Below are 22,856 nucleotides of genomic sequence, written 5' to 3' on the forward strand. Positions count from 1 at the left end.
AGAGGAGAGAGAGGAGAGGAGAGAGGAGAGAGAGGAGAGGAGAGAGGAGAAGAGGAGCGGAGAGAGCAGAGGAGAGAAGAGAGGAGAGAAGAGAGGAGAGGAGAGAAGAGAGAGGAGATAGGAGAGGAGAGAGGAGAGGAGAGGAGAGGAGAGGAGAGGAGAGAAGAGAGAGAGGAGAGGAGAGAGGAGAGGAGAGACAAGAGGAGAGAGGAGAGGAGAGAGGAGAGGAGAGGAGAGACAAGAGGAGAGAGGAGAGGAGAGGAGAGGAGAGAGGAGAGAGGAGAGGAGAGACAAGAGGAGAGAGGAGAGGAGAGGAGAGGAGAGGAGAGGAGAGGAGAGGAGAGGAGAGGAGAGGAGAGGAGAGGAGAGAGGAGAGGAGAGGAGAGGAGAGGAGAGACAAGAGGAGAGAGGAGAGGAGAGGAGAGGAGAGAGGAGAGAGGAGAGAGGAGAGGAGAGAGACGAGAGAGACAAGAAGAGATAAGAGAGACAATAGGAGAGAGCAGAGGAAAGACAATATGAGAGAGGAGAGAAAAGAGGAGAGACAATATGAGAGACAACAGGAGAGATAAAAGAGGAGAGAGACATGAAGAGAGAGACATGAAGAGAGAGACAAGAGGAGAGAGACATGAAGAGAGATACAAGAGGAGAGAGACATGAAGAGAGAGACAAGAGGAGAGAGGAGAGGAGAGACAAGAGGAGAGAGAGATGAAGAGAGAGACATGAAGAGAGAGACAAGAGGAGAGAGACATGAAGAGAGAGACAAGAGGTTTGTTATTAATGTAACTATGGATGTCATCGCTGACATACCAAATATATACACTTTGTTATTTGGGCACCAAGACTAATCTAGTTGTCTACATACAATTTGAAAGAAATAAAATACACTGGAAAATCCTCTTATAGCGTCTGTTAAGCCCTCAGGTCCCCCTAACCATACCAAAACAGCAGTCAAAGTGTATATTTTCAGCACTACGTTTGTTTATCAATGTTTTAAAAAACGTCAGAAAATAAGATTTTTTTGGAATAATGTGAATTCTATCACTCTTCTATCGGAAAAACGCGAAATGACTAAATCCAGATTTAACACTGCCATTGGAAAGATGATATTTGGCCCTATCCATAGATGTACTGTATGACTTGGCCATAATAAGGTAATTTATAGTTCATAATAAAATTTTGAATGTATAATTTACTTGGGCATGTACCTTCTGGCGGATTTTCAGAAAATAGGGCTAGAGCTTAAGAGGTTAAAGTATGCGATACTGCCACCTATCGGGATTCAATCGCCATTTAAATTTGAATTTACTCAGAGGTCCCAGGAACACACACCAAGGTCCGTGTGACTGTTTAGAATAATAATAATAAAAAAAAACGAAAAACCAAAAAGGTATGAGAAATCTCGTTTTTGGCACTTAACGGTTGGCTAAGAAAAACGAGAAATCTCATTTTTGGCGTTCAATGAGGTTAGGTGCAGGTTTGTTAACTACCTCCAATGACCATGTATCTGAAGAAGAGCCAGCCGGAGATGAGCGGCTCCTTGGGGGAGCGGGGCAGCTTGTCCATGATGTCCAGGTCGGGGGGGTTGAAGCCCAGCGCGGTGGCGGGCAGGCCGTCCGTCACCAGGTTGACCCACAGCAGCTGCACGGGGATGAGGGCCTCGGGTAACCCCAGGGCGGCGGTCAGGAAGATGCTGCAGGGGGCACAGTCAGGCTTTTAGAACGAGCCTAGGGCAGCGGTCAGGAAGATGCTGCAGGGGGCACAGTCAGGCTTTTAGAACAAGCCTAGGGCAGCGGTCAGGAAGATGCTGCAGGGGGCACAGTCAGGCCTTTGGGTTAGGGTTAGGGTCAAGCCTAGGGCAGCGGTCAGGAAGATGCTGCAGGGGGCACAGTCAGGCGTTTAGAACAAGCCTAGGGCAGCGGTCAGGAAGATGCTGCAGGGGGCACAGTCAGGCGTTTAGAACAAGCCTAGGGCAGCGGTCAGGAAGATGCTGCAGGGGGCACAGTCAGGCTTTTAGAACGAGCCTAGGGCAGCGGTCAGGAAGATGCTGCAGGGGGCACAGTCAGGCCTTTGGGTTAGGGTTAGGGTCAAGCCTAGGGCAGCGGTCAGGAAGATGCTGCAGGGGGCACAGTCAGGCGTTTAGAACAAGCCTAGGGCAGCGGTCAGGAAGATGCTGCAGGGGGCACAGTCAGGCGTTTAGAACAAGCCTAGGGCAGCGGTCAGGAAGATGCTGCAGGGGGCACAGTCAGGCTTTTAGAACGAGCCTAGGGCAGCGGTCAGGAAGATGCTGCAGGGGGCACAGTCAGGCCTTTGGGTTAGGGTTAGGGTCAAGCCTAGGGCAGCGGTCAGGAAGATGCTGCAGGGGGCACAGTCAGGCCTTTGGGTTAGGGTTAGGGTCAAGCCTAGGGCAGCGGTCAGGAAGATGCTGCAGGGGGCACAGTCAGGCTTTTAGAACGGCTCCGGGGGACAATATCAACTCTTTTACATTATCTTTTTTAATCGTTTACCCTTTTGTAACTGTTTTATGTCCTTGTTCATTTAAAGGAAAACTCCAACATTTTGGGAAATTAGCGTACCATCTTCGCCAGAGAGAGACAAGAAGATAGATACCAGTTTCCTCTCTGTGCGTTCAGTAGAAAGCTATCTGGCTGTACGTTAGCCTAGCTTAGCACAATGAGTCGAAGCGGACATGACCGGGTAGCCTTCGGGAGAGGTGTTAGTTGGACAATGGCTAGGCTACCCGGTCATGTCCGCTTCCATTCATTGTGCTAAGCTAGGCTAACATGCAGCCAGATAGCTTTCTACTGAACGCACAGAGAGGAAACTGGTATCTATATTCTTGTCTCTCTCTGGAGAAGACGGTAAGATAATTTCCCAAAATGTTGGAGTTTTCCTTTAAGATAAGATTCCTTTATTCCTTTATTGATCCCCTTGGGGAAATTCAGGCATCATAGCAGCGTGGGGGAGGCAGGAGGGGAGGTACATGTATAGGCAGGGTAATAGTAGACGATATAAATATAGGCAATAGAATTATAGTAAAGATAAAAAAAAGCAGTGTAAACAATATCATTAACTCTGAATATAAGAATGTGAGCAAGTAGGCAGTGTAATCAAAAGTGCAGATGAGGGTCTGTGTGCCCTATCATTATATTATACGTTACAATATATATGGGCAATAAATACTTAGAATCTGAATATATACTATGAGAAAGTAAAGTATACAGTATACAGGTGCAGTATACTAAGGTACCCTAAATGGCATGGTATACGTCACACATCATACGTTGTAATCCGTGCAGTTTAGGTGGTGAGAGTCAGACACACTCCGTGATCTGATGTTCCTCGTAGTTCTCCAGTTCTGCGCTCCAGTTCTGCGCTCCCTGCCCACTGTTTACAGATGCTTATTGTATATATCTTTACCTATTATGTCCTCGTTGTTTCATATCAGAACTACCATTCCTGCTTGCTTTTATGACCCCTCGTCTTGATTATTGTAATGCCTTGTATGTTGGCGTCAGTCAGGCCTCCCTCTCTCGCTTGCAGTTAGTCCAGAACGCCGCTGCTCGTCTGCCGACGGGAACACGTAAAGCCAGAGCACATTTCCCCTGTGCTGGCTTCCCTCCACTGGCTTCCTGTGCGTTTTAGGGTTGATTTGAAGATTTAGCTGTTTGCTTTTATGTTTGCACCGCTCTACCTCTCCGACCTGCTTGAACCTTCGAGTCCTCTGATCAGCTCCTCCTGGCTGTTCCTAAGTCCAGGCTGAACCTTAGGGGGGACCGTGCTTTCACCGTGGTCCCAGAGCTCTGGAGAGCTGCCCCTGCATGTTAGGCAGGCCCCCACTGCGCATGTTAGGCCCCCACTCCGCATGTTAGGAGATGTCCACAAACACGCCACAAGAGGAAGCCCCACGGACCTGGTCATGACGGACGGACATGCATGGGGAAAGGTGCATTTTACTCGGCTACTGTAATGTGGAATGCCCTGCCAACATTCATAGAACTCCTGAACTCCCCTCTCGGATTTAAATCCGCCCTAAAATCATGGCTCAGCAGCAACTCAAATTGGTCTTAACTCTTAACACATTCAGTGCCGTTCACGAGAATTCTCGTTTCTGGGTAGTTTTTCCTTTTTTTCCGATTTGAATACCCTATTCAATCTCAGGGAGCTGTGTGTTGCCTGAAAAATGCATACTGGGAATCCGCAGTACCGGCCGCATCCTACCAGGCGGCGGTATTGAGCACCATTGGAAAACGTTGTGTCTTGGGCTATGCGTCGATTATATAGGTCCGGGCGGACTTTTCTTTGTCGGACAAGTGTAGCGGTTATAACGCTCGGATTGAAAAGAAACACTTATTCCCGTGGTGGATTCTGTGGTGGATTATGTTGGCGAAACGATGGACTCTGCATGTTAGACAGGCCCCCACTCTGCATGTTAGACAGGCCCCCACTCTGCAGGTTAGACAGGCCCCCACTCTGCAGGTTAGACAGGCCCCCACTCTGCATGTTAGACAGGCCCCCACTCTGCATGTTAGACAGGCCCCCACTCTGCATGTTAGACAGGCCCCCACTCTGCATGTTAGGCAGGCCCCCACTCTGCATGTTAGACAGGCCCCCACTCTGCATGTTAGACAGGCCCCCACTCTGCATGTTAGACAGGCCCCCACTCTGCATGTTAGACAGGCCCCCACTCTGCATGTTAGGCAGGCCCCCACTCTGCATGTTAGACAGGCCCCTACTCTGCATGTTAGACAGGCCCCCACTCTGCATGTTAGACAGGCCCCCACTCTGCATGTTAGACAGGCCCCCACTCTGCATGTTAGACAGGCCCCCACTCTGCATGTTAGACAGGCCCCCACTCTGCATGTTAGGCAGGCCCCCACTCTGCATGTTAGACAGGCCCCCACTCTGCATGTTAGACAGGCCCCCACTCTGCATGTTAGACAGGCCCCCACTCTGCAGGTTAGACAGGCCCCCACTCTGCAGGTTAGACAGGCCCCCACTCTGCATGTTAGACAGGCCCCCACTCTGCATGTTAGACAGGCCCCCACTCTGCATGTTAGACAGGCCCCCACTCTGCATGTTAGGCAGGCCCCCACTCTGCATGTTAGACAGGCCCCTACTCTGCATGTTAGACAGGCCCCCACTCTGCATGTTAGACAGGCCCCCACTCTGCATGTTAGGCAGGCCCCCACTCTGCATGTTAGACAGGCCCCCACTCTGCATGTTAGACAGGCCCCCACTCTGCATGTTAGACAGGTCCCCACTCTGCATGTTAGACAGGCCCCTACTCTGCATGTTAGACAGGCCCCCACTCTGCATGTTAGGCAGGCCCCCACTCTGCATGTTAGACAGGCCCCCACTCTGCATGTTAGACAGGCCCCCACTCTGCATGTTAGACAGGCCCCCACTCTGCATGTTAGACAGGCCCCCACTCTGCATGTTAGACAGGCCCCCACTCTGCTTGTTAGACAGGCCCCTACTCTGCATGTTAGACAGGCCCCCACTCTGCATGTTAGACAGGCCCCCACTCTGCATGTTAGACAAGCCCCCACTCTGCAGGTTAGACAGGCCCCTACTCTGCATGTTAGACAGGCCCCCACTCTGCATGTTAGACAGGCCCCCACTCTGCATGTTAGACAGGCCCCCACTCTGCATGTTAGACAGGCCCCCACTCTGCATGTTAGACAGGCCCCCACTCTGCAGGTGTTTAAATCACGCCTCAAAACACATCTATATTCGTTGGTTTTGACACAGCTTGAGAGACCGGCCTTGTCATGTGACATACTGTACATACTGTATATGCTTTACTGTGCGCTTTTGATCTCCGTGTGATATGTGTTGTTTGACTTGTACAGCACTTTGGTCAACTTAATAAATAAAGTGAATTTGATTGGATTCCATAGAATAAATACTAGGGATGTTCGATATTGTTGTTTTACCGATATCCGATATACCGATATTGTCCAACTCTTAATTTCCGATATCAACCGATACCGATATATGCTGGATTTCCCCCCCCAAAAAACACAATAATTTCAGGTAATTAACATTACATATCTCTTGTCGTGGAATTAACACAACATTATGCATACTTTTCATAATAAATAAAATAAGAATTTGTTCTTACTTGCTTGCCTGGGTAAATAAAAGTTAAATAAATGTAAAATATTTAAAAAAAATTATCAAAAAAAATAAAAAATGTAACCGATACCAATAATTTCCGATATTACATTTTAATGCCAATATCGGTAGGCCGATTATATCGGACATCCCTAATAGAACCCCCACGCAGCCTGCCGCGGGCCTCACCAGACCACCTCGCCCACGTTGGAGGAGATGAGGTAGCGGATGAACTGCTTCATGTTGTTGTAGATGGCGCGGCCCTCCTCCACGGCGGACACGATGGAGGCGAAGTTGTCGTCGGCCAGGACCATCTCAGAGGCTGACTTGGCAACGGCGGTGCCAGAGCCCATGGCGATGCCGATCTCTGCCTTCTTCAAGGCCGGTGCATCGTTCACGCCATCGCCGGTCTGGGTGGTGATTAGAGATTAGAGAAGGAGGTGAGATCATATATCGACCGATCAGTTGGAAACACAAGGGGGCGGTGTTTGTTTCTCCGTCACCCCCGCTCTCCTGGCACCCTCCTGTTTGAAGGACACATGATATAGATTTCACACATGATCGTTTTCACTGTGCTCTATAGCGCCAGTTTAATCAACTAGTGGTCAAGAACTATATTGCATACTGTTAGATATTGATGGCTTAGAATCAACTGCGTACGCAGCGTCCCCTCCTTATGACGTCACCAGTGTGGGACATCAGTACACAGCAGATACCTTTAAAGGTATGTTACGGACGCTGTCCTATTATACATATATATGGGGAGTTATGTATGTTATGTGTGTAGGCATGTATTGTGTTGGTTGTGTTGTCTTCTGTTTTTGTCTCCCTCCAGTGTCTCCATATCTGTTTCTCAGATGCATCTCTTGGTTTCAGTCCCCAGCACCAGCTGGCCAATCAGCATCTCACTCCAGTCCTAATCTGCAATCAACCTCCACTCTCCCTTCATTATATCGTAGTCTGTGTGCAGTTTCTCTCTCTGTGTCTTTGGTGGTAACTCTCTGTCTCTTGGTATTGAGCTGTGGCTCTTAGGTATCTTTTGGTAGAGCTGGGCCCTGTTTCATGTACGTGGTTCAACTAAGTCGATCAACATGTCCATTATCCAGCTTCAGTTAACCCGATGTTCAAAGCCGGGATTTTCCTGTTTCACAAAGGAGGATTCAGTCTCGTTAACTCAAGCCAGACTTGAGAGTCAGGCTCAAGTCAGGCTAGATGCGCGCTCCCGTTTTAGGTGGAAAGCCAGCACGTATCGATGGCAGAGACCCTGATTCTCAACAACATTGATTGATTAATTGATTTAAGACTTTATTGACAGATTGCAATAGGCTCAATCGCCTCGCCGACAAGTTAAATGCGTTATCTATAGGCTAATTCTAAGTCCCTCATTACCTCAATCAATCAGATTATATTTCTTTAAACTTGCCTGCTGGATTGAATAATCAAATGAGATCTTGCTAGCGAAAATTATTAGTTAACTGTTATACAGAATTACGATACGGCTCTCTTACCCATTGATTGATGTATAGTCAATCTTTTACTTATCTTCTCTGTGGTGTAACGGGTTCTTCTTTTGACTTTCACACGGACGACCGGGGTTCAAGGCCCTAGTCTTTTCCTTCTTTTTGCAATATAGGAATAATTCAATTTGGTGCACGTTGAGAGCTATATAAAGAATGACATCCTCAATGCATGTAGATTTATAATATTTTAACTTAAAACCAGGCTACTTTGGCGTATAATCATTAATATTATATTCAAAAAAATCATATTGGAAACACGGGGATTTGAACCCCGGTCGCTGAATTGGCAGGCATGAGCACTACCGCTGGGCCACTGGGCCAGATGGGATAAATTCATTGTTTATACATTAATGAACGAGAGACCCGTGTTTAGAATATCCGTTGTTTTGAATGAAGTTTATCTCTTTATCCTCATTCATTAATGTGACGTCAACGGCTCATTCAATTTCTCAAATCCGTCAAACAGCGCATCTCATCAGACATCTTAATCCCAGTTACAATTAAAATAACCACATCATGTGTACATCGCACGAGCGAGCGCCACCGTCGCCACGGTATATATAACGTGCATTATTTAGGACAAAGTGAATTTAATATCAGCATTTTGGGTCTATTTTACATTTCAAAAGCCCCCTCTGGAAGAATGGAGCACAAAAACGTAATTCAGAATGGTATAATGCAGATCGTAGACTGTGGGAATAGTTTCAGGAAACGGGCTGTCACTTCTTTGCGGGAGCGTGGCGATAGTTCAGGCTAACTTGAACTTGAACTCTGCTTTCGACCAGGCTCAAACTTTTGGATATGTTGTCATGGTGATTTGGAAAACCCAGGTACATGAAATCGGAAAGTCAGGCTAACCCAGTTATCCAGCTAAAGTTATCCGGCTAACTCGGTTATCCCGGTACATGGAACGGGGCCCTGGTGAAAGCTCTCGTACTTTGCGCTGTTAGTTTAGGAAATATCTTTTGTGTTAACCTTTATTGTAGAACTGTGTCTTTAGTGTTTTGTGTTTGATAGAGCTGTGGCCTTTGGGTTCGTTATGGTGTAGAGCTGGTGACAGAGCTCTGATTCATTGTGTTGTGTTTAGTGGTCATTATCTTTTGTGTACATTTCTGTTTAACCCTAACCTTGGTATTTGTTTTTGTTCATTGTTCACCCAGCCTATGGTGAATGTCTTTCTGTGTATTAACATTTTGTTTTCGCACACAGGGACCATTGAGGACAAGAAGATACCCTGGGGTCTACATTTCCGCATCACGTAGGTGACCTGATGTTAGAGACACCAGCTTAAAATGAGCATCACCACCTGTACTTTTGGGCGCTCTGTGCCTGTAAAGGGGGGGGGGGGGAGTGGGTTTTCTTTTCCTTTTGTATATTGATTTGGTGCCACTGGTAGTCCTCCTTGCTCTCTGTGTTGCTGTGTTTTTGTGAATAAATATTATTATTTTGGCAAACTGTTTCCTGGTTTTGTGTCACTACACCCTCACCTACCATGTCTGTGGCCTTGTGTTGCGTCCCCTTACTGGGTGGGGTGCGTAACAAGGTATAATCTATAATGCTGTCAAACAGCGACCTCTAGGTTAAAGAACCCTGCACTTTGCTTACTTTTAATTGTTTATTTTTGGTCTGACCTCTGGGTTGCAGTTTAATAACTTATTGTACTGCACTTGTGCTTCATAATGACAACACATGTTTATCTGATCTAAATGAAGACATGGGGCTGCAGGCTCTGCTTCACGTTCTCCTCACCATGGCGGTGATCTCATCCATGCCTTGCAGGAACTCCACGATCTTGGACTTGTGGGACGGCTCCACTCGGGCGTAGCAGCGGGCCACGCGGACGGCGTTCTTCTGGTCCTGCAGCGACAAGTCGTCAAACTCACGGCCGGTGAAGGCCATGCCGGTCACGTCCTCGTCCTCGGTGAAGATCCCAATACGACGGCAGATGGCCACAGCGGTGCCTTTGTTGTCACCTGGACAGAGAATACTGATTTAGCGACTCGTCGGGCAAGTTAACAAACAACAGAGGAGTTACGATGCCACTTGTAAGATCATGGTGATCAACAAAGCAGAATCATCAAACAACTGTTGAGCAGCTGAGAAACATGATGTTACTGTTAAAAACAACATCCTATTGTTTTTTTTACAAGAGGATTTTACCAAAAGATGATACAAATATATAAAAATAAATAACAACCTACGTTGAATAAAACAATGTGCTTTATTATCATTATTTTCAAATCAAATTATTTTCTTCATAAAACCAAGATTTGGTCTTCAAAAAAGTATTTCTCCAAAAATGAGTTTTGCAAAAAGAGGGGTTGTCATATCGTCGTACTACTACTACTGTACTACTACTACTACTGTACTACTACTACTACTACTACTATGCTTACTACTGTACTACTACTATTACTACTACTGTACTATTACTACTACTATTACTACTACTACTACTACTACAACTGACAAGGCAAATACACATGTTGATATGTCAATTTTGTTATATGTTTTTGTCAATAAATCAAATAAAAAAGAACACAAGGATGTCTGTCGTCTTATCAGTCTTTCACCAGAATTGAGTGCATTCCACTGTAAAAATTAAGTGCATTCTTATTGTGTGTAGTTGTGTGGAGGTTATAATAGAGACTAAACTAAGCTAAGCTCAGCTAAGCTAAACTAAAGTAAGCTAAACTAAAGTAAGCTAAACTAAAGTAAGCTAAGCTAAACTAAGCTAAGCTAAACTAAGCTAAACTAAAGTAAGCTAAACTAAGCTAAGCTAAACTAAGCTAAGCTAAACTAAGCTAAACTAAAGTAAGCTAAACTAAGCTAAGCTAAACTAAAGTAAGCTAAGCTAAGCTAAACTAAGCTAAACTAAACTAACTAAACTAATTTATCTTTTAATTTGGATTTGTTTAAACCTGATTTGGGGAAAAAAGTTTACATAATAGTGTAATATCATTATTAACCCTTTCACTGCCACACAACAGAAGGTTAACCCTTTACTATCACACAACCGACGGCGATGCTCCATCATTAGCATCATTAGCTCCGCGGATGCATCACCGTCGGTTGTGTGATAGTAAAGGGCTAACCTTCTGTATTGTCACAGTAAAGGGTTAACCGGCTGTCGTGTGGCAGTGAAAGGGTTAAATGGTCAGCTAACCAGACCACGTGTCGTCTTTTACCAACACACTTCCAGTTCCGCGTTCAGGTTCTGCGATCTGATTGGCCACTGACGTTTGTCTCTGCGCCAATCGCCACGTAGCTGCCGCCTCGCCTAGTTCTGCTCTACTATCCTCAGTTAACGTAATTTATACAAATGGAAGTATTGATTTCGCCGTAACGAATCATTAAAAAAATATACCGTTAACTGGAATATGTTAGTTTCTTACACATATGTTGGATTATGTAATTGGTTTGTCATGACAAACCAATATAAAATCACGAATTAACCGGGGGTTATCCTATAGCCCTAGTTATATGTACATTTCAACAAAGTGGAGCCGCAGGGGACTTCCATAGCATACAGTACGCCTTCAAATCCTCTTACCTTGACGATTAAAGTTATTCCCATGGCTGGTGTTGATATTTTACGATGCCAGTTTGTGAGAATTCGTTGTAGCCAGCCAGCTAGCGTTGATGCTATTCAATGCTATCATACCCAACTAACGTTAATGCCATTCAGAATTTATTAACATAGCTACAACAACACAGTAACGTTAATATAATTACATGCATCATTGTTTACAATGAACGGTGGGCTAATCGAAAGGACTGGACATGGACAAGTTAAACAGCAATCAAAACCTGTTCCACCCCACGGCGTCGGTACCAACCCAAAAAATGACATCTGATCATAAATCAATATTTTTCAGTGTTGCATATTTTTTGCAATTTTTTAATCAAACGTTTTCAAGTATCTAAAAGAGCGACATCTAAAGCACCGGGAATACGTTTATTTTGTACATTATCTAACGTTAACACGAACCTAAACTAACTTTACTAACTTTAGGTTAGTTTAGGTTCGTGTTAACGTTAGATAATGTACAAAATAAACGTATTCCCGGTGATTTAGACGTCGCTCTTTTATTTTGAAACCCCCCGACCGGAAATAAAAATGATGCTTCTTTTTCTGCTTGTGTGTCCGGTTCTTTGTTGGTTTTAACGTTAGCTGAGAACTACCTGTTATATTCAATTCATTGATTGCTGTTTAACTTGTCCGTGTCCAGTCCTTTCGATTAGCCCACCGTTCATTGTAAACAATGATGCATGTAATTATATTAACGTTACTGTGTTGTTGTAGCTATGTTAATAAATTCTGAATGGCATTAACGTTAGTTGGGTATGATAGCATTGAATAGCATCAACGCTAGCTGGCTGGCTACAACGAATTCTCACAAACTGGCATCGTAAAATATCAACACCAGCCATGGGAATAACTTTAATCGTCAAGGTAAGAGGATTTGAAGGCGTATGCTATGGAAGTCCCCTGCGGCTCCACTTTGTTGAAATGTACATATAACTAGGGCTATAGGATAACCCCCGGTTAATTCGTGATTTTATATTGGTTTGTCATGACAAACCAATTACATAATCCAACATATGTGTAAGAAACTAACATATTCCAGTTAACGGTATATTTTTTTTAATGATTCGTTACGGCGAAATCAATACTTCCATTTGTATAAATTACGTTTAACTGAGGATAGTAGAGCAGAACTAGGCGAGGCGGCAGCTACGTGGCGATTGGCGCAGAGAGAAATGTCAGTGGCCAATCAGATCGCAGAACCCGAACGCGGAACTGGACGTGTGTTGGTAAAAGACGACACGTGACCAGACCGTCTGCTGGGTCAGGGGTCAGAGTGTGAACATTGTAACACACTGACCAGTGATCATGATGACCCGGATGCCAGCCGCTCTGCACAGCTCGATGGAGTGAGCCACTTCCTTGCGGGGGGGGTCCAGCATGCCCACACAGCCCACGAAGGTGAGGTCCATCTGAGGGCAGAGGAGAGGAGAGGATGGTGGTGGTGGTTCATTATGAAGCCTGGCCACTGCAACACCTAATCTCCTCCACATCTCATCTCATCTAATCTAATCTCCTCCACATCTCATCTCATCTCATCTCATCTCATCTCATCTCATCTCATCTCATCTAATCTAATCTCATCTCATCTCATCTCATCTCATCTAATCTAATCTCCTCCACATCTCATCTCATCTCATCTCATCTCATCTAATCTCCTCCACATCTCATCTCATCTCATCTCATCTCATCTCATCTCATCTCATCTAATCTCATCTCATCTCATCTCATCTCAACTAATCTCATCTCATCCACATCTAATCTAATCTAATCTCATCTCATCTCATCTAATCTCATCTCATCTCATCTCATCTCATCTCATCTCATCTCATCTAATCTCATCTCATCTCATCTCATCTAATCTCATCTCATCTCATCTCATCTAATCTCATCTCATCTCATCTCATCTCATCTCATCTCATCTCATCTCATCTCATCTCATCTCATCTCATCTCATCTAATCTCATCTCATCTCATCTCATCTCATCTCATCTCATCTCATCTCATCTCATCTCATCTCATCTCATCTCATCTCATCTCATCTCATCTCATCTCATCTCATCTCATCTCATCTCATCTCATCTCATCTCATCTCATCTCATCTCATCTCATCTCATCTCATCTCATCTCATCTCATCTCATCTCATCTCATCTCATCTCATCTCATCTCATCTCATCTCATCTCATCTCATCACATCTCATCTAATCTCATCTCATCTAATCTAATCTAATCTCATCTAATCTCATCTAATCTAATCTCATCTCATCTAATCTCATCTCATCTAATCTAATCTAATCTCATCTCATCTAATCTAATCTAATCTCATCTAATCTCATCTAATCTAATCTCATCTCATCTAATCTCATCTCATCTAATCTAATCTAATCTCATCTAATCTCATCTAATCTAATCTCATCTCATCTAATCTCATCTCATCTAATCTAATCTCATCTAATCTAATCTCATCTCATCTAATCTCATCTCATCTAATCTAATCTAATCTCATCTAATCTCATCCACATCTCATCTAATCTCATCTCATCTAATCTCATCTAATCTCATCTAATCTCATCTAATCTAATCTCATCTCATCTCATCTCATCTCATCTCATCTCATCTCATCTCATCTCATCTCATCTCATCTCATCTAATCTCATCGCATCTCATCTCATCTCATCTCATCTCATCTCATTTAATCTCATCTAATCTCATCTAATCTAATCTCATCTCATCTCATCTCATCTCATCTCATCTCATCTCATCTCATCTCATCTCATCTCATCTCATCTCATCTCATCTAATCTCATCGCATCTCATCTCATCTCATCTCATCTCATCTCATCTAATCTCATCTCATCTCATCTCATCCACATCTCATCTCATCTCATCTCATCTAATCTCATCTAATCCCATCTAATCTAATCTCATCTAATCTCATCTAATCTCATCTAATCTAATCTAATCTCATCTAATCTCATCTAATCTCATCCCATCTCATCTCATCTAATCTCATCTCATCTCATCACATCTCATCTCATCTCATCTCATCTCATCTAATCTCATCTCATCTCATCTAATCTAATCTCATCTAATCTCATCTCATCTCATCTCATCTAATCTCATCTAATCTCATCTCATCTCATCTCATCTCACCTCATCTCATCTCATCTCATCTCATCTCATCTCATCTCATCACATCTCATCACATCTCATCTAATATCATCTCATCTAATATCATCTCATCCACATCTAATCTCATCTCATCTCATCTCATCTAATCTCATCTAATCTCATCTAATCTCATCTAATCTCATCTCATCTCACCTCATCTCACCTCATCTCACCTCATAGTCTACAAACTTGGTGGAATCCATCAGGTTCATCTCCTCCTTCTGCATGGGGGTGTCCTTGGTGGCGAGCGCCAGGCAGCGTAGCGTGTCGCGCCCCGTGCCCCACTCCTTGATCACCGTCAGGATGCGGTCCTTGACGGGTCCGGTCAGCGGCACGCGGGTGGTCCCCACGCGCACGTAGGCACATCGGTCAATCACGCCCTCTGGAGCGCCCTGGGGAAGATATGAAACAAGTATGGGCAAATGTTCTTTTAAATTCTGGGGAGCCACAAATTGGAATTCGCTACCTTCACAGCTAAAAGGCATCAGTAGCCGATGCAATTTAAAGAAAAAAGTCAAATCATGGCTCCTCGACAATGTTAAAAACTACATTTTAAAATGTATGAAAATGTCCACCTCTGGCTCTGGAACTCTTTCCTCACTCCACCGCCATCTAACCCCCCACCCCTCCTCGTGTGTTCGTGTCACATGTTTGTCTCTGTACCTATTATTATTATTATTATTATTATTATTATTATTATTATTATTATTATTATTATTATTATTATTATTATTATTATTATTATTATTATTATTATTATTATTATTATTATTATTATTATTATTATTATTATTATTATTATTATTATTATTATTATTATTATTATTATTATTATTATTATTATCTTGGGGAGCCTGGGTTAAAGGAGCATGTCTTGGTTAAGAAGCCTGGGTTAAAGGAGCATGTCTTGGTTAAGAAGCCTGGGTTAAAGGAGCATGTCTTGGTTAAGAAGCCTGGGTTAAAGGAGCATGTCTTGGTTAAGAAGCCTGGGTTAAAGGAGCATGTCTTGGTTAAGAAGCCTGGGTTAAAGGAGCATGTCTTGGTTAAGAAGCCTGGGTTAAAGGAGCATGTCTTGGTTAAGAAGCCTGGGTTAAAGGAGCATGTCTTGGTTAAGAAGCCTGGGTTAAAGGAGCATGTCTTGGTTAAGAAGCCTGGGTTAAAGGAGCATGTCTTGGTTAAGAAGCCTGGGTTAAAGGAGCATGTCTTGGTTAAGAAGCCTGGGTTAAAGGAGCATGTCTTGGTTAAGAAGCCTGGGTTAAAGGAGCATGTCTTGGTTAAGAAGCCTGGGTTAAAGGAGCATGTCTTGGTTAAGAAGCCTGGGTTAAAGGAGCATGTCTTGGTTAAGAAGCCTGGGTTAAAGGAGCATGTCTTGGTTAAGAAGCCTGGGTTAAAGGAGCATGTCTTGGTTAAGAAGCCTGGGTTAAAGGAGCATGTCTTGGTTAAGAAGCCTGGGTTAAAGGAGCATGTCTTGGTTAAGAAGCCTGGGTTAAAGGAGCATGTCTTGGTTAAGAAGCCTGGGTTAAAGGAGCATGTCTTGGTTAAGAAGCCTGGGTTAAAGGAGCATGTCTTGGTTAAGAAGCCTGGGTTAAAGGAGCATGTCTTGGTTAAGAAGCCTGGGTTAAAGGAGCATGTCTTGGTTAAGAAGCCTGGGTTAAAGGAGCATGTCTTGGTTAAGAAGCCTGGGTTAAAGGAGCATGTCTTGGTTAAGAAGCCTGGGTTAAAGGAGCATGTCTTGGTTAAGAAGCCTGGGTTAAAGGAGCATGTCTTGGTAGGAAGCCTGGGTTAAAGGAGCATGTCTTGGGTCTCAGACTCACTTTGACAAACATCTTGTTCCCCACGGGGGCTTTGGACGCTTTGGCAGGAGAACAGAAGACGGACATGGACTTCCTGTCGCGGGAAAACTCCAGGGTGAAGTCCTTCCTCATCAGCTGCTTGACCACCTGATAGAGAAGCAAAGGATGAGAGACGTTCTGTCACGATCGGAGCTTGAGTCTGCCAGATGAGGAGCAATCAGCGCGGCTGCAAGAGATCACCTCATCAAGCGTTCCCTACTTCAACTGGCAGATCCCGTCATCCGACGTCGCAGTGTTAAACTGCCTACCGAGGTACGACGACGCTACCTGAAGACCAGCTGTAACTACCCCTGTTTATGCTTGCCCTAACCTTCTGTTTCTTGTGCCCCAGGACTTCGCTCCAGCGCCCTTCCACCCTGACGTCTCGAGCCCCAGCGTCCTTCCACCCTGACGTCTCGAGCCCCAGCGTCCTTCCACCCTGACGTCTCGAGCCCCAGCGTCCTTCCACCCTGACGTCTCGAGCCCCAGCGTCCTTCCACCCTGACGTCTCGAGCCCCAGCGTCCTTCCACCCTGACGTCTCGAGCCCCAGCGTCCTTCCACCCTGACGTCTCGAGCCCCAGCGTCCTTCCACCCTGACGTCTCGAGCCCCAGCGTCCTTCCACCCTGACGTCTCGAGCCCCAGCGTCCTTCCACCCTGACGTCTCGAGCCCCAGCGTCCTTCCACCCTGACGTCTCGAGCCCCAGCGTCCTTCCACCCTGACGTCTCGAGCCCCAGCGTCCTTCCACCCTGACGTCTCGAGCCCCAGCGCCCTTCCACCCTGACGTCTCGAGCCCCAGCGTCCTTCCACCCTGACGTCTCGAGCCCCAGCGTCCTTCCACCCTGACGTCTCGAGCCCCAGCGTCCTTCCACCCTGACGTCTCGAGCCCCAGCGTCCTTCCACCCTGACGTCTCGAGCCAAGCAGAGAGGACTCCTGCTCGCTCTCAAGCGCAAGACCTGTGTCCTCTCTCTATCGCTGCCGACAGCTGCACTGAAGTGCACCTGTTCTCATTCTTCTCCCCCCCAAGAACATTATGACCTCCGTGTTGTTCACATTCCTGTTTCACATTCCTGTTATACTCTGCTTGGTTGGGAAGAATAATTAAAGAACCCTAAAACCGCTCCATTCTCTCCTCCTGTGTTTTGCTATTGGGCTCCGCAAGAACCCCATCCTCACACGTTCATGTAAAAGGGTCACTCCACCCCAAAGCAAAACTCATATATTACGCACGAAAACCTGTAGATATAATTTGACAGAAATGTATTTGGTTAGAGTGCTACTGAGAGTTAAAAGTTAAATGTTAAAGTACCTTGAGGTTACATTGTATTTTAAAGTATGCTCTAAAAATTTAAATGCATTATTATTATTATTATTATTATTATTATTAATAAGCCAGGGTTTTCACCTGAGCACTTCTCGGAACACGTTTACTGCAGGGCATGGCTATCGGTCCCAAAGGCTTCCCCGATGCAGCCCAGAGATCATTAAAATCACATCATTATATTGACTGTAGGTACTGTGCTAATCCTGCTCTAGAACATGTACATATTTGTGAATAATGATGGATTAATTAATGTTTCTCCAGACTCTAGATGGGACGTAGGGACGAGTAAAGAAACAATTTGACTATGTGATTGTTATAGACCCCTTTATACTGAGGCCGCCCACCCTGCCTACAGGGGAAATACTTCTGATATGTATATTATGTAATGTATATTATGTATATTATATATGTATATTATGTAATGTATATTATATATGTATATCATGTAATGTATATTATATCTACATACCTTATTTACACATCTGGAGGGGATCTTAAAATTATTATCTTTGTACCTAAATTGTGTGTCTATTGAACTGCGAGCACCGACGCCCACCGTCAGAGGAACGTGACACCGACCACATCCCTGGACGACGTCCCCGAGGCGAGCAGTAAAGGAACATTTCATCAGGGGTGTCAAGAGTACCCAGAAATTATACTTAAGTGAAAGTATGGGTACCGTCTCAAAATCGCACTCAAGTAAAAGTCAGAGTATCTGGCTAAAAACACACTTGAGTAAAAGTCAGAGTATCTGGCTAAAAACACACTTGAGTAAAAGTCAGAGTATCTGGCTAAAAACACACTTGAGTAAAAGTCAGAGTATCTGGCTAAAAACACACTTGAGTAAAAGTCAAAAAGTTTCTACTTTTAAATGTACTTTTAAATGTACTTTTTTTTAACTTAAGTAAAAGTAAACACTTTTTTTTTCTGACCGTCTATTCTTCTGATAGCAGGTGTTTAATCAATGAACCCCGCTTTCTAGTCTTGCACAAAAGGACCAATCAGCATGGGTATGGGCGGGTTCATTTTCCATTGATGGGGATTTGATTGGCTGTTTTTAAATAAAGCGCGGCCGCAGGATTAATAACGTTAACGTTAGTTCGGCCAGAGAAACAAATATACTAATTAAAATGGTTGGACCTGCGAGATTTGTACTTTGTACTTTGTAGGTCTGCATTTTAAATGTAAGGAGTAGAAACTATGTTTTTTCTCTCTGAAATGTAATTGAGTAAAAGTATACAAACCTAACAATACTAGAGTAAAGTACAAATCCCCCAAAACGGTAGTTAAGTATTGTAACGAAGTACAATTACTCTTGTACTTTCCACCCCTGCGTCTCATCTTACTCACGGTGCAGCAGGCGTTGGCTCTCTCCACCGGGGGCAGGCCGCGCACCTCCGAGCTGAACACGTTCATCTTCTCCACCAGGCAGCAGAGGGCCGTTTCCGTGGCCTCGCCCACCTTCTCGTAGATCCCCTTAGCCTGGAGCGTTCAGGGAGGAAGGGAGGAGGGGAGGGAGGGAGGAGGGAGGAGGGGAGGGAGGAGGGAGGGAGGGAGGGAGGGAGGAGGGGAGGAGGGGAGGGAGGAGGGAGGGAGGGAGGGAGGGAGGGAGGAGGGGAGTAGGGGAGGAGGGGAGATGGGGAGGAGGGGAGGGAGGGAGGAGGGGAGGAGGGGAGGGAGGGAGGAGGGGAGGAGGGGAGGGAGGGAGGGAGGGAGGGAGGGAGGGAGGGAGGGCAGGAGGGAGGGAGGGAGGGAGGGAGGGAGGGAGGGAGGGAGGGAGGGGAGGAGGGGAGGAGGGGAGATGGGGAGGAGGGGAGGGAGGGAGGAGGGGAGGAGGGGAGGGAGGGAGGAGGGGAGGAGGGGAGGGAGGGAGGGAGGGAGGGAGGGAGGGAGGGAGGGAGGGAGGGAGGGAGGGAGGGAGGGAGGGAGGGAGGGAGGGAGGGGAGGAGGGAGGGAGGGAGGGAGGGAGGGAGGAGGGGAGGAAGGGAGGGAGGGAGGGAGGGAGGGAGAGAAGGAGGTATGAAGGAAGCCCCTGATAGTGATAGTACCACGCTCTTCCTCACAGCCCCTGATAGTGATAGTACCACGCTCTTCCTCACAGCCCCTGGCAGTGATAGTACCACACTCTTCCTCACAGCCCCTGATAGTGATAGTACCACGCTCTTCCTCACAGCCCCTGATAGTGATAGTACCACGCTCTTCCTCACAGCCCCTGGCAGTGATAGTACCACACTCTTCATCACAGCCCCTGATAGTGATAGCACCACACTCTTCCTCACAGCCCCTGATAGTGATAGTACCACACTCTTCCTCACAGCCCCTGATAGTGATAGTACCACGCTCTTCCTCACAGCCCCTGGCAGTGATAGTACCACGCTCTTCCTCACAGCCCCTGGCAGTGATAGCACCACACTCTTCATCACAGCCCCTGATAGTGATAGTACCACACTCTTCATCACAGCCCCTGATAGTGATAGCACCACACTCTTCCTCACAGCCCCTGATAGTGATAGCACCACACTCTTCCTCACAGCCCCTGATAGTGATAGTACCACACTCTTCCTCACAGCCCCTGATAGTGATAGTACCACGCTCTTCCTCACAGCCCCTGATAGTGATAGTACCACACTCTTCCTCACAGCCCCTGGCAGTGATAGTACCACACTCTTCCTCACAGCCCCTGATAGTGATAGTACCACACTCTTCCTCACAGCCCCTGGCAGTGATAGTACCACACTCTTCCTCACAGCCCCTGATAGTGATAGTACCACACTCTTCCTCACAGCCCCTGGCAGTGATAGTACCACACTCTTCCTCACAGCCCCTGGCAGTGATAGCACCACACTCTTCATCACAGCCCCTGGCAGTGATAGCACCACACTCTTCCTCACAGCCCCTGGCAGTGATAGTACCACACTCTTCCTCACAGCCCCTGATAGTGATAGCACCACACTCTTCCTCACAGCCCCTGATAGTGATAGCACCACACTCTTCATCACAGCCCCTGGCAGTGATAGCACCACACTCTTCATCACAGCCCCTGGCAGTGATAGCACCACACTCTTCCTCACAGCCCCTGGCAGTGATAGTACCACACTCTTCCTCACAGCCCCTGGCAGTGATAGTACCACACTCTTCCTCACAGCCCCTGGCAGTGATAGCTCTTCCTACCAAAGTCAAGAAAAAGTATATTGTCCGAAAGTATATCTGTATACTTTTTATGTATTCAAGAAGTATACTAAGGTTGTGTTAAATTGAAACCACTTAAGTTCTACTCAGTGTGTGTTAGTTAAAGGGTTAGTACTAATTACGTGCTTAAATATATTGAAATTATACTTTTGATGTCGATTTTGGTTACCAAAATAGTAGACTTTTAATACATTTACTAAAGTCAATTTACTTAACCCTTTAACTACCACACTACAGAAGGTAAGGTTTCCCCGAAGCCTGTTTTTGGGATTCGAACTTCGTCAGGGGTTTTCGAACGGACGTTCGAACCTTCGCTTTTAATTAATTTTTTATTTAATTTTTTTTTTAAATATCCTCAAACTAAATCCTCAATTTGAATAAAGTGATTAATATGATTAAATTTGTTTTTGATCAACTTTCCAGACCCAGCCCAGGGAGAAGCCCCGGCCCAACTAAATGAATTAAATCAACTTTCTTTAATGAATATAACTCATCAGTCTTTTTAATACTATAATATTAGTGTAGCCTAGTTTATCTGCAACTGTGAAGGAAAAACCCCATTGGTTTAAACAGAATGAAAAAAAATATGTATTTTTTTTATTAAAAATATAAAATTCGAATGTTGATTTAGAATTTGAATGTCAACGTAACGAACGAAGGTTCGAACATTTGGGCTCAGCCCTAGAGGACAGAGCATCATGTCCGACTGAAGACGGCCCACGGGATCTTCAAAGGCCCCTTGTTACCGTGACAACCACTTTCAGAAGGCAGCAGACGTTCATGGTCGCGAATGCGGAGCTAATGATGCTAATGATGGAGCATCGCCGTCGGTTGTGTGATAGTAAAGGGTTAACCAGAGGTCAAACAGAGGCTGCTGGATAACATCTCCACATAAGGACATACTAGTTTTACACCAAAATAAGTAAAAAAAAAGAAAGAAAGAAAGAAAGAAAGAAAGAAAGAAAGAAAGAAAGAAAGAAAGAAAGAAAGAAAGAAAGAAAGAAAGAAAGAAAGAAAGAAAGAAAGAAAGAAAGAAAGAAAGAAAGAAAGAAAAAACTCAATTATTATAATTTTTCATTCGCATATTTATCTTATTAATGGCCTGCACCTTTTGAAAATGTAAATAGATAGTTATGTTAAGATGTATGTTGTAGTTGTAAGTCTTCTGCTTTGACCACTGTCTCCATATTGTGTGTCGTTATGCCAATTCCCTTCCTGGACCTACTGTCGGTCTGGGGAGGGTGTAGACTACCACGTGCTGCCCTACTGTCAGTCTGGGGAGGGTGTAGACTACCTAGTACCACATGCTGCCCTACTGTCAGTCTGTGGAGGGTGTAGAACTACCACATGCTGCCCTACTGTCAGTCTGGGGAGGGTGTAGACTACCACGTGCTGCCCTACTGTCAGTCTGGGGAGGGTGTAGACTACCACATGCTGCCCTACTGTCAGTCTGGGGAGGGTGTAGACTACCACATGCTGCCCTACTGTCAGTCTGGGGAGGGTGTAGACTACCACATGCTGCCCTACTGTCAGTCTGGGGAGGGTGTAGACTACCACATGCTGCCCTACTGTTGGTCTGGGGAGGGTGTAGACTACCACATGCTGCCCTACTGTCAGTCTGGGGAGGGTGTAGACTACCACATGCTGCCCTACTGTCAGTCTGGTGGAGGGTGTAGACTACCACATGCTGCCCTACTGTTGGTCTGGGGAGGGTGTAGACTACCACATGCTGCCCTACTGTCGGTCTGTGGAGTGTGTAGACTACCACACGCTGCCCTACTGTTGGTCTGGGGAGGGTGTAGACTACCACATGCTGCCCTACTGTCAGTCTGGGGAGGGTGTAGACTACCACATGCTGCCCTACTGTCGGTCTGTGGAGTGTGTAGACTACCACACGCTGCCCTACTGTTGGTCTGGGGAGGGTGTAGACTACCACATGCTGCCCTACTGTCAGTCTGGGGAGGGTGTAGACTACCACATGATACTCTACTGTCAGTCTGGGGAGGGTGTAGACTACCACATGCTGCCCTACTGTCGGTCTGTGGAGGGTGTAGACTACCACATGCTGCCCTACTGTCAGTCTGGGGAGGGTGTAGACTACCACATGATACT

The 22,856-nt window shown here is 45.6% G+C and overlaps 1 protein-coding gene across 1 annotated transcript in view; it reads right to left on the reverse strand.

Moving 5' to 3' along the window:
- atp2a1 (ATPase sarcoplasmic/endoplasmic reticulum Ca2+ transporting 1) overlaps nt 1–22,856 on the reverse strand; it is a 141,461-nt gene that overhangs the window by 22,724 nt on the left and 95,881 nt on the right. The window contains exons 12-18 of the mRNA XM_084326430.1: nt 18,906–19,037; nt 16,213–16,338; nt 14,572–14,790; nt 12,527–12,638; nt 9,387–9,610; nt 6,307–6,527; nt 1,488–1,690 (exon numbers count right to left, since the gene is read on the reverse strand). Coding sequence (XP_084182556.1) covers nt 1,488–1,690; nt 6,307–6,527; nt 9,387–9,610; nt 12,527–12,638; nt 14,572–14,790; nt 16,213–16,338; nt 18,906–19,037 — 1,237 coding nt within the window. The remainder of the gene's footprint in view (nt 1–1,487; nt 1,691–6,306; nt 6,528–9,386; nt 9,611–12,526; nt 12,639–14,571; nt 14,791–16,212; nt 16,339–18,905; nt 19,038–22,856) is intronic.

The sequence above is a fragment of the Notolepis coatsorum genome (genome assembly GCF_963971535.1).
Source record: "Notolepis coatsorum genome assembly, chromosome: 12".
Lineage (NCBI taxonomy): Eukaryota > Metazoa > Chordata > Actinopteri > Aulopiformes > Paralepididae > Notolepis > Notolepis coatsorum.